The 13,265-nt window shown below is 35.8% G+C and overlaps 1 protein-coding gene across 7 annotated transcripts in view; it reads left to right on the top strand.

The window, feature by feature from the left end:
- Nucleotides 1–13,265, top strand: part of LOC110833782 (uncharacterized) — a 91,446-nt gene that overhangs the window by 39,235 nt on the left and 38,946 nt on the right. For all 7 annotated transcript variants that reach the window (XM_022072265.2, XM_087348728.1, XM_022072266.2 and 4 more), the window contains 3 exons: nt 1,187–1,311; nt 6,823–8,148; nt 9,575–9,698. In XM_022072265.2, the coding sequence (XP_021927957.1) occupies nt 1,187–1,311; nt 6,823–8,148; nt 9,575–9,698 (1,575 nt within the window). The remainder of the gene's footprint in view (nt 1–1,186; nt 1,312–6,822; nt 8,149–9,574; nt 9,699–13,265) is intronic.

Consider the following 13,265-nt stretch of genomic DNA (forward strand, 5'->3'; position numbering starts at 1 on the left):
GTTCGTAAACCGAGAGTTGCCTATCTTGTTTATCATTTCTGTCTGCACAGCATTTTCCATTTATTTTCAAATTACAGAGTAACAAGATCCAGCGAACTCCCAATTATCTGAGCTAATGACGCAAATAATCAAAAAACGTGGATTAATCGAAATATTTTGTTATTCACGGAACAGCTTCTCAAATTGATTTTCTCTTTACAACTGACATTTATTTTGAGAAGTAGTTTGTAATGATGACTTGTTTTTGTGAATTGTTTTGACTCCTCACAGCAGTACAAATTTCGCTGTTATCCTCCCCACCATCTTCTTCTCCCTTCTGTTTCATGGCAGCATTAACAATATCTGTCTGTCATGTGCTGAAAGCCCACTTAATATGCAACACACTGTAGCCATACTTTTATGTGATCTTCATCAATGTTGTAAAAGCATCTCATAGCACGTACTATATCAAGAATTTTGGACTTGCTGGTTTCTTCATTATGAAAACTTTGCAAATCATCATCTTCTCCATCTGGAGGAAATTTCCTCCATTATCTAACCAGCATTCCTGGAAATACAGACAACCCTGCCCAATATATGCCATATATAGCAACCAAAACAATTTTTTCCACAATGCTATTCTGCTTTTGGCTTCATTGGTAAGAGTTCTGAGAAGGTAGCCCGGTCGCATTTATGAACAGTCACTCAGTCTCTACCCTATAATCCCATAATCTTTGGATAATTTTGCCATTGGTTCTCTGTTCTCAATTATTGCAAGTAACTTGTGCTTTTGTATATTATGTTTTTCAGCCATCTTACAAGTGTTAACTGTCACTGTCACACAGTACAATGTAACAGAAATGACTTTTAGACACCACTGTGACAAACCTCCCCACCACACCAATGACGCTGACATAAATTACTGGAAATAGTATTCTTTGACCATATCTCGTTTAGCACCCCCCACCTCGCCCCAAAGTAGGTAGGGAAAGAGGTTAGAAAGCTGCTTTTATGTAAAGAAAAAGTCATCCCTGGTTAATTAGAAGTTTATTGCATATAGGACACTATTGAATTGTTAAATTTTACAAAAATTGGAACATACTAAATATATTTTATTACCGTTTATAAGAGTAGATGCATGTGGCAGGCAAGATCTGGATTATGTCATGCATCTCCTGAGTAACCAATATTGATTGCTTTGTTGCAGAAGTTAACCAATTATTTAATGAAGTCCTTGGGGAGGAAATGACTAATAATGAAGAAGACTGTGGTCCATTTCTCAGGATAGAGAGTGTCGTCAGTCTGAATCCAGATGCTATGGGTTCAGAGGATGTAAGTTCTTGTTTGTTGCTCTGTTTTATGTCAAGTGTTTATCAAAACATTGTAAATGCCTTTAATATTGTTATCTGGTTCAGTACAGTTCATCATGTATTTATTGCCATCTGTTCACATAAAATCACACATTGGTGAGTGCATCAGTGGCTCTTGCATTTCATGAGTTCATTTTATAGGTTATACATACCATTGTTATTCTGAAATGTTTATGAATACAATGTGGTTCTGACATTTTTTAATGTTAAACATGGCTTCTTGCACATGTCTGTAGACTACTGTTACAGTCTTATAGAGTGGGATTATTTGTGGATAGTGTGCCTAGTTACAATATCCCGTCATAAACATGGACACATTGAAATGACAATTCAGTCAATAAGGCAGTTTACAGAGGAAAAGTGTGAAATAAGAGGGAAGTTAGCTGAGGTGTGTGCTGATAACATACCACATCCAGATAGTCCAGTTTCATTTAGTTTGGTTTGATTAAAAATTATACAGATTTCTGTCTTCTGGGTTGTTGCGCTGTGTAGTCTGGTCGATGTTAACCAACGTTTCAGTGGTCATGAATATTCATTGCCCTGATGACGGAGGCAGTATGACCTCTGAAACATTGGTTTACATCGACCAGACTACACAATATTCATTGCCCTGATGACAGAGACAGTATGACCTCTCAAACGTTGGTTAACATCGACCCGACTACACAGCGCAACAACCCAGAAGACAGAAATTTTCATACTTACCTCTGTGAAAACCTCAGATCTTACAAAAATTATACAGTTTATACGGTATTCTGTATGTCTAAAATTATCTTCTTTGTACCTCTATCTTTTGTTTGAAAATATTTATTGTTACTTACTCACTCCGTTCATGGAGCTGAGTTCTTCCTGAAAAGCCAACAGTTGATCAGCCACTCAAGAAGTTTCCAACATTTTATGGAACTTGAAGGTTCATTGCTGTGTTCACAAGAGCCTGCCACTGCTCCCTATTCAGAGCCAGATGAATCCATTCCATACTACCCCATCGTGTTTCAGATCATTTTAATATTATCCTCCCACCTACGTCTAGGTTTTCGTAGTGGTCTGTTTCCTTTTGGTTTGTCCACCAAAACCCTGTATACATTCTTCTCGCCCATGCCCTGCCCATCTCATCCTCCTTGACTAGATCAGTCTAATTATATTTGGCGAGGAATACAACTTATGAAGATCCTCATTGTGCAACTTTCTCCAGGCTCCCATTCATTCATCCCTCTTCAGTCCAGATTTTCTCCCCAGCACCCCATTCTCAAACACCCTCAGTCTTTGTTTCTCCCTTTGTGTTAGAGCCCAAGTTTCACACCTATTAAAGAATTATAGTTTTGTATATTTTAATCTTTACATTTTTAGACAGCAGACAAATAGACTAAAAGTTCTGAACTGATTGGTAGCAGGCATTGCCTGAATTTAATCTGCTCTCAGTTTCCTCAGGAATCAGATATGATTTGTTATTTTCACTATAAAATACCTGAACTTTGCCACATTTTCAAAGGGTCCATTAGCTATCTTTATGTTACGATTTTGCTCTGGATTCTGGAGCTCAACGTATACTTAGTTTTCTCTGTGTTTACTTCTACACCAATCTCCTTACTAGCATCAGTTGAAGCTTCTTAGCTTTTCCTTCTGGTATTTATGTTATCCCCCAGTAGATTACATCAGACCAGATGCTGATGTGTCTTATTCAGTTTGTTGCACCTGGTTTCTTGGACGTTCCTAATTGTATGTTATAAAGCAGTTGAAAATCAATGGTGATAAAGCATCTCCTTGTTTTAGACCATTTTGAATAGAAAACGTCAGATAAATGTTTACGATTCTACTATATGTTTCTAATAAGCCTAACTAGTTTCATGGGTTTATCAAACTCAGTGAGAATATTGTATAGTACTTCATTCTACCTGAATCATACACTTTCTTGAAGTTTGTGAGTAGCTGATGTACTGTCTCATTGTACTCCCATATTTTTCCTCTAGTATAATAGAAGGCAGACAGGTATAAATGATGTGAGGTCTTTCAGGGGAGAAAATTGTGACACTGACCATTATCTAGTAGTGGCAGAAGTGAGGGAGTCTTTCAGTAAGTAGACAAACTAAGCAAAATTTTGACACAGAAAGATTTTATTTGAAAAAATTAAATGAGGGATAGGTAAAGGAGCAATATCAAGTCAGAATTTCAAATAGGTTTAAAATTTTAGAGGCAGATATTGGAATAGGTTTAAAATTTTAGAGGCAGATACAGATGATGAAAGTGTGGATATCAACATGGAGTGGGAAGATGTCAGAAACTGTATCAAAGTTTCAGCCAAAGAGAAACTAGGATACTGCAGGAGAAAGCAAAATAAATAATGGTTTGATGAAGAATGTTCAAAATTAATAGATCGAAGGGAGCAAACAAAATTTCAGAGATTGCAGGTCCCAAACAAAATGAATACAGATAATCTATGTAATGTGAGAAGTGAAGCTAGTAGAACCTTTTGCAAAAAGATAAGGTAATATCTGAAAGGCAAAATTATTGAGCTTGAAACAAGTAATAAGGGGGAAAATATCAGAAATCTGTACAGAGGCGTAAATGATTTTAAGAAAGGATATCAACCTCAGACTAATTTGGTAAAGGATGATGACAACTTACTGGCTATCAAAATTTCATAAATCGGTTCTTAAATGTTTATGGGACTGATGATGTTCGACAGATTAAAATACATACGGCTGAGCTGTTGGTGTCAGAACCTAATTTAGATGAAGTTGAACTAGCCATTTAAAAGTTGAAAAGTTATAAATCTTCAGGTATTGATCAAATTCCATCAGAATTAATTAAAACAAGTGGCATATGGAGATCTATAAGCCCATTCAGTTTATTTGGGATAAGGAAGAGATACCACAATAAAGGAAGGAATCCATAATTATTCCTATTCATAAGAAGGGGGACAAGACAGAGTGTGGTATTTACCAAGGAATATCTCTACTATCAACTTCATACAAAATTCTATTAAACATTCTTCTGGCAAGATTAACTCCATATGTAAATGAAATTATTGGGGTTCATCAGTGTTTGTTCAGATGTAACATCAACAATTAATTAGATCTTCTTTATCTGTAATACTAGAGAAAAAATGGGAGTACAGTGGGACCATACATAAATTGTTCATAGATTTTAAAAAAGCCTCTGTTAAGAGAGAAGTGTTATACGATATTCTAATTGAATTTGGTGTACCAAAGAAACTAGTGAGTCTAATAAAAATGTGCTTCAATGAAATCTCTAGTAAAATTCATGTAGATAAATATTTATCTGACTCATTTTCCATCAAGAATGGTCTGAAACAAGGAGATGCTTTGTCTCCATTGCTCTTTAACTTTGCATTAGAATACACCATCAGTGAAGTCCAAGATAGGCAGGAGGGTTTGCAATTGAATGGGACACATCAGCTATTGGCATATGCTGATGATATTAATTTATTGGGTAACAATATAAATACAATAAAGAGGAACACAGAAGTTTTACTTGAAGCTAGTAGAAAGGTGGGGCTAGAAGTAAATTCAGAAAAATACTAAGTACATATTAGTATCCTGTCTGCAGATAGGCAGGCAAAATCATATTAGGGTGGCCAGTAAATCTTTCAGATGTGTGACAAAGTTCAAATATTAGGGAGCAAAAATAACAAATCAAAATGATATTCAGGAGGAAGTTAGGAGGAAAGTAAATTCCAGAAATGCTTGCTACTTCTCAGTTCAAGATATTTTGTCTCACTGTCTAATTTCTAAGAACCTGAAGATTAAAATATGCAAAACAATAATTCTGCCTGTTGTTTTGTATGGGTGTGAAATATGGTCTCTCACTCTGAGGAAGGAACATAGATTGCAGGTGTTTGAGAATAGGGTGTTGAGGATATTTGGGCCTAGGAGAGAAGAGGATGGGGTATGGAGAAAACTGCATGGTGAGTTTAAAAATTTGTACTCCTCCCTAATATTGTCAGGGTGATTAAGTCAAGAAGAATGAGATGGGTGGGGCATGTGTGCATGGAAGGTTCAAGAGTGGTGCACTGGGTGTTGGTTGTTAAGCCTGAAGTTAAGAGACTGCTGTGGAGACCAGGGTGTAGGTGGGAGGATTTTCTTAAGTAGGATCTATGGGAGATGGGAATTGAAGGAGACTGGATAATTTTTGGCTCAGGACAGGGACTGGTGGAGGGCTTTGGTTAATTCGATGATGAACCTTTGGGTTCCATAAGCCATCTAGTTAGTTAGTATTTGACGAATACAAATAATCTGGTACATAGTTTGACCTTTTTGCATTATAACCCACACTAATGATCCCCAATAATTTCATCTATGTAAGGACCTAACCATGAGAGAAGGATGTTGGATAAAATTTTGTTTGAAGTTGTTAACAGTGATATGCATCAGTAATTACTAGTCAGTTTTATCGCCTTGTAAATTGGTACAGTAATAGACTCTTTCCACTGGTGAGGCAATTCTTCCTTATTCCAAATAGAATTACAGATTTTGTATCACAGAACATAATGTTTCACCTCTTGCTTGAATCAGTTCTACCAGAATATGATCACTACCTGGAAATTTATACCTTTTCAACTTTTGCAGTAGCAATTTCAACCTCAAAAACACTAGGCTTAGTTACTTATGGTTCAGTTAGATGTATTTTCATTTGCCTAACATCACTAATCCTATAAACATTCAATAGCTAAGAGAACTAATTCTTCCACCTATTCAGAATATTATGGGAATCTGCAAGCAGATCAGCATTCTCGTCCTTTACCAAGTTACTTCATGGTTAGTAACCTTTATTAACTTCATTTATCCCTAGTTTCTAATGTTCTTATGCTAATTATATGTCGCAAGCTCATTAATTTTGTCTTTCAGATATTCCCACTTTTTGTTCCTTAAATGTTTACTAGCTTCACATCGTACATTGCAGATTATCTCCACATATTGGTTTGGCAGCTAGTCGAAAAGTGCTCTTATTCCTTCTTTTGTCCTACATGGTCTGTGTGGACCAAGTTTATATTTAACTACACCTAGGTCCGTGATGCAAAGTCCTCCTTAAGAAGCTAATAGTCACATGGCTAGTTAATAATTTCCCATGGAATCTGAAGGTTCATATCATGTTCACAAGTGCTTACACTGGATTCTACCCTAAATGAGATGAATTTAGTCTACATCATCACATCCTTTTTTCTTAAGACTTGTGTTATAATTTAAAATTATATTTGATCATAAATGACAGTAAGGATTATAATTAAACTTTGTTTGATAAAAGCAAGGTTGTTTCTAACAAATATACAGGAAAGCTAAAGTCAAAATGGACTTTATGCTGTTTGCAGATATATGTAGAAAATGTATTCATTCTGGGAATGGGCACTGCTTATATTTTAGGTTTGGGTCACAGAACAGTTATTTTTATATGTACAAGTTGATGCGTATGATGTACTGTGCTATTTATGTGACATACTTACTTGTACCATTTGCAGGTGAATGACATTCTAAGGGCGGTTGAAGATCCTCAGAATTCTTCTAAATCATCAGAGAACTCTGACTCTGGGAACAGCAGTAATGTATCGTCTTCTTCAAACAACATGTATTCCATTCCTGGTACTTCCTGTGCTATTTCTGTAACAGCTGCCATGACTACATCTGTTATTGAGAGTTCTGTGCCATTCATTACTACTTCAGTATCCTCCACAAGTGTTGAACAGACTTCTTCACCAGATGTACAGTTGTTAACATCATCTCCACTGCCTCTTTCAGTATTGAGAGGAAAAGGTCCACGCCCTCAAGGCACAATGCACATGATTCCTATAAATCCCTTGTCAAAGTCTTCAACCATTACAATACTTCCGTCATTACAACAACTCTCTCCCATGAAGTTTAATAATGTACAGTTGTCACCAGTAAAATTATCCAGCTGCAAACCTTCTGACATAGCCCCTAAACCCAGTGTTTCAACAAACATACCTCATTCACTTGTGTGTCTCGCTCAGATTACGAGACCAACGAATTCTAAAGTGACTGTTGCCAAAGAGAGGCTTTCAGCTGGAGTGTTAGGAGGAGGGGTATGGTGTAATCAGCTTTTACCTAATATATTACCAAAGGGAACCTTTGTCCGTCTAGAAATTAAAGATAATCAGGTTAAAACAAAATCACCTGTGATGTTGACTACCAAATCTCAGGCTCCTGTAATGGTGAATATGAAAACTATGCCTTCTTTGACCATGACTACAAAAACTACGTCTGTAGCAAAGGCTCCGATATCTTCAACATCAGTCAAGAAAAGATTGGAAATACAGGTTCCATCTGCTAAGATACTACAAAAAGCAAAGCCCTCTTTTGACTTTTCTCCTCCCTCAGCTTCCATCACACCAGCCAGTAATACAGTCCTGTCAACAGTGGTCTCAAAGAGTAAACTTCCTCACAAGTCAGCTATAGCACCATCATATGCAAAAGCTTCCAAAGTGCCAATAGTATACCAAAGGATGATAAAGCCTATTAAGCTGCGACATTTATACAAATGCATGTCAAGGTTGTGCTCGTACACAACAGACTTTGCGGAGAGTTTCACTAAACATTATTATGAACATGAGGATCAGGCGGGTCAGAGGACATCATCAGAGAAGAGGAAGGGAAGACCACCTGCAGTAAAGTTATCTGATTGGCAGCAGTGTGCTTATTGTTGTGTCATGCACATATCTATGTCAGATCTACTAGAACACATTCAGACAGAGCATGGACACTGCCTGTACCAGTGTGCATATTGTTTCTATCGGGCCATATCAAAGTCCTATATCGTCCTTCATCAGGTAAGTACTGTTTGTAAATTTGCTTTACTACCTGTGTGGTTGGGAGGAAGAAACTGTTTTTTTAAGGTGCTATCTGGCATTAGTTTGTGAGTTTAGGTCAGTTTGTTTTGGAATCTGACCTGGGGTGTGTGTAGGAGTCCTTTTTCCATTATGGCAGGTACAAGATTGGCTTTTACTTATTAATGTTTAAATTATGCTGTCAGTAGCTCAGATTGTACAGTTTCAAATGGTAAGATGAAAATGAATTGGGAAGAATATTGAAGGAAATGGTTATGGCCAGTTTTAAGGTACTGAGGTAAGGATTTGCTTGGAAGGATGGAAAAACCACAAAAATAATCAGTCTGGTAGTTGGTCACTGGGCTAAACAAATATCCCTCCTTTTATCTTTGCCTCACTGAGGTGGGAGATTTTCTGCTGCAGATATAAAAAAATCGCCATCGTTCTTCAGAGCTTTGATAACATTTTTTACTAAACTAAGTTTTATATGGAGTGGCAGTAAAAATACCTTCACAGCATCAGCTAAGGGATCGTGAACAAAATTTCTTTCACCTGGGGTCAGTTTGTGACTTTTTTCCCAATTTTTCACCAAGTAGTACTTGGCTTTCCCATTCGCAAATAAATCAGCAGTACTTCATATATCCTAATTGCATGCCTAACAAGGTTGCTATAATTTTCAAGTCACCTCACATTCCAACAGTGCTTGTAGTTAATTTTGTCAAGTAGGTTTTTCATGTTTTTGTTGGTTCCCTTAATGTGCGCTGCATAAGCAGTTGGTATAGAGGGATGCTTGTTGCCATTGTGAAGAATTGCTTTTAGACTAAGCTTTGATGAATCAACCTTATCAATATCTGTACAGTAAATCTAATTACCAGCTGAAGCAAAATACTGACCATTATCTTTTTGCCAGTGACAAAAGATCAAAATATTTGTATTCTTCTGCAGCCAGCTTTTACTTGCAGATAGAACATATAATTACAAAGTTATATGTTATATTTTTTAATGTCATCAGTTAAATTAAAAAATAAAAACAGTCAAATAAGATTGACAAGAATGAATAAGACAATTCTTTAAATACTAGCTGTATGCATAATTCAAAATCTTTTTATGATTTTTAAAAATCTATGGGTGATGGCAAAATTCTGTTTTTAAATTTGTATCAGCAATAAAAGAACATTTAAATCATGTATCATACATTAGGAAACAAAAATTGTGTATGTAAGTGTAATTTGTACTCTTCACCAAATGATTTTAGAGTGTTAAAATCAAGCAGGTGGACTGTATTCAGTTGACTCAAGGTTTCTACCCTGAGTAATGAACACTAATGAGGTTTCAAGTGGGGAATTTATTGACCAGCTGAGGGACTACCAGCTTTTCAAGGACTCTGCTAAGGTGATATATATCTTGTATGTTGTGTTATTTGTTTCAGAACACAAGCCATACCAGTGAGCACGTAGCTGTTCTCATGTGCAAAAAAATTAGAAATCTTCCCAACCCAGTGAATCTGGCAAAACCTCGATCCTCTGTAGTTGTGCCATACATCTGTGAACAAGGTAGTGAAGTACATGTTTTCAGTTTTAATTGTAATTTTATTATTATCTAATTAATAACATTATTTCAAAGGATAATGTTTATAAATTTAATGCTTCTAGTAGTCGGTCAGGGACAGTGAGATTACTGGAAATTGCAGAATATGAATGAATTATGTTTTATTTTAGAAGTGCATGGAGCTGAAGTAAACACACGAGAAAAGGGAGACAAGTGACACAAGTTCAGAATCACATGACATTTCTGATCTCTGTTTAGTGGGATTGGGCTGACAGTGATAAGGTGGGAGGAAAAGTACATGCCAGTATGATGTCGCTCCCTGACCATTGTTTGTTAATGTCTGCTTCATACAAATCCTGAATAGAATATAACATCTTCAGTGTCCTCTCTTATTTTTTCTCTCAGTTGTGTGCACATTATACATTGGTTGTTCCTGAAGTTGCTTTACTGTCTATGCTACTTTGTAGTTGTTTACATCTGGTTCATTATCAGGTGATAAGTTGTCTCATGGGGATTAATCATGGTTATGAAGGAATGGGTGAAGTACTGGTATTGGTTATCTCAGGTCAGCTTTTATATTGCTCAGGATTGATGAAACTCTGTATCTCTTGGGCTGTGTTCACAGCCTTTTTGTGGCTAGCTGCTAATAAAACTATGCAAATTCTTGAAGAAAATGTCACTTGATCTAGTTACTGCAATTATATATACCATATTTCTTCAATTTTAAGATGCACTATTTTATATTATAAAATTTCTGAAATCAGGGTGCATCTTACATTTTATGGTGTCTAAGAATTGGTGTCAAAAATTATATTCTAGGACTGAAGTACAAGGAAAATCTTAATGTCCATAACACTGTTGATTGGGCAGTAAACATAAAGGTAGCAACAAAGAAGATTTTGAAAGTATTGAAACAAAAAAGTTTTATGCCTGAATATTGACAATTCCTATCACAAAATACGTTCTCCCCCCCCCCCCCCAAAAAAAAAAAACAACAAAAAACAACCTGTTACTAAATTGAGACTGTCTTACTATTGGTGGCATCTTAAAATTGAGAAATACTGAAAATGTGTGTTCCCATCACCTCAAAATGTAGGAACAGGACATGCCCATTACATCTTTTCCTCCTGATTGGTTAACAAGCTATAACAAGAAATTTGTTACAATGTATTGTGTTGGTTAAGGCCACAAACACTGCCCATTTCCATTAAGAACACAAGACTATTCTGTTACATGTATGGTTTTCCCTACTTTTATGTCTGTTAGCGACAAACTATGAAATAAAATTCAAATTTTAGTAAAAACACCAGTATCTAAAATCTGAGCAGTGACTCTTTCTCACGTAGAAAGATAGGAGCAGATGTGCTACTTTTGTTGCTAATGCAGTGTCATAAACCTCACAAATTGAAAATGCAAAAGAAAATTCAGGATGTGCAGCTCAGGAATGTGCATAAAAACTGATTGAATTGAATAAATTGATATTGAAATTAATGAAATTATAAATTCTTAATCAAGCTTTAAAAAGAATAGTATTTGAATATGCAGTTTAATTATTCAAAAATAGATGATGTCTTGACTGTGCCTTAGTAACTGCCTGTTGGGATGGAAATATGACTGTGTGATGGTCAGTAAGGGTTTGAAAGAGACAGTCCTGGCATGCTTAAATGAACTGTCCTTTCATTAATCTAGAGAAAATGGGAAAATCAAGCTTAATACTGGCTGGTAGCCCAGCCAAAATTCAGACCATGTATTGTAACCTTACATCAGTATCCATTTACCAGCAGATTAGATTATGACTTTATCTACTGTTTGTGGTTGTGACCAGTACAAGATTCACAGAATCTGGGTTAGTCTAGCTACAAGATTGTGATAGTGATGTCCATTACATACTTAATACATACATTCATGTATATAAAACATTTGATAGATCCATTAAGATATGTGACAGGATGTGGAATAAGACATAATAATACGTTGTATGTAACACAACTACAGTTCATACAATTATAAAGATTAAAAGAAACAATCAAAAGCTTCCCATAAAGTAGTGAAACGCTACAAGTAAACCTGCCCATTATATACAGTAGATAAATTATACCACCCATTTATAGTACACCACTCCCCAGATATAACACCGTCATTTATACTGCAGTTTCGGATATACCGCAAGTCTTACTGCCTGACACTGCTGTTGGACAAAATTCTGAGAAAAATATTAACTTTCTTTTACAAACCTTGCACCGCAGGAGGCTTCCCCAATCAAATGACCCGGTGTTTGTGAGAGAACAGCTGATGGAGATAATCAAACTGTGACCGATAAAGAGCAAAAACAGTGGACAAATTGCTATACATATATACTCACAGAGAATATGATCGATCAGTGGGTTGATATTGACAAAGAAGAATTAGTGTGTCACTTATTAACTGATGAAAACATTGAAAATATCGCAGATATGGTCGGATTTCACTCGCGTATATATTTGGAGTCTGTTTGAAGCGAGAATCAATGAATTGGAAGAAAAAAATTGTAGGCATGGGTTATAGTGCGGTTGTCTTATTACGTGGGTCAAAACCCACCCCTTGAAACCCCATGATATAACTGGGGAGCGGTGTATATAAAGACTAGAAAACCTTTATGAACAATTGGAGTTTTTCATAAACATAAATTTATCAACAATAAAAGGAATGTATAATCATTTTTTAATGCTACTTTCAGTTGTGGATTTTTATTTATAAGATTTGAGAGACTGTATGGTAGACTTGAAAACTTTGATTCCAGCACAATGTTCACTCTTCTGAAACCATGAGAGATTGGCAGTTGGCCTATGAAGCTGATTCTTATTCTTTGTGTTGATGCTGTGTGTAGCAGAATTGGTTTGAAAGTGTTATTTACTATGAAGTTCATTCATGAGAATATGTATCCACATGGAAGAACTAAGATCTCTGATCATTCTACATGAATTTTTAGGTTTGACTCCAGCCATTAATCTAATGATTTTCTTTTGTAAAATGAACAATTGTTGCTGTTAGATGAATTACGCAAACAAAAAATTATTCCATACTTCATTATGGAACATAGGTCTAGCTACACTCAACTTAGCTATCAGTTTATCACTATGATTTGTCCAATTTGCAAACCCAGGAATTTTGTATGTACTAACTCTTCTATATACTTTCCATTATAACCAATACTTAAAAGCATGTTGTTGTGAATTATTTATTATAAATCTTATTGCATTTGTTTCATCTAGATTCAGGGACAGCTTATTACCGGTAAACCATTTGCACATATGGGAGAACTATGACATTGAACAGAAATCATTATAATTTTTGCTAGAAACTATGACATTTCTGTCATCAGCAAATATTATGGGTTCTGATAAGGCATAACTGAATTAGCTATCTGTTTGATTTAAAAGGCAGTCCAGAGTCACTTCAGATAAAGTGATAAGAATGAACAAGTAGCATGCATATTGCATTTTAGTTTGCTCTGTTATGTTAGTCAGTTGCTTCCGGTTGTGAATATTTTTTACTACAGTATGAGAGTTTATGATGGTTCATGATAATGAGCG

Source organism: Zootermopsis nevadensis, unplaced genomic scaffold (assembly GCF_977971745.1).
Source record: "Zootermopsis nevadensis isolate Lab colony 2312 unplaced genomic scaffold, Znev_1.0 Znev_ptg000002l, whole genome shotgun sequence".
Classification (NCBI taxonomy): Eukaryota; Metazoa; Arthropoda; class Insecta; order Blattodea; family Termopsidae; genus Zootermopsis; species Zootermopsis nevadensis.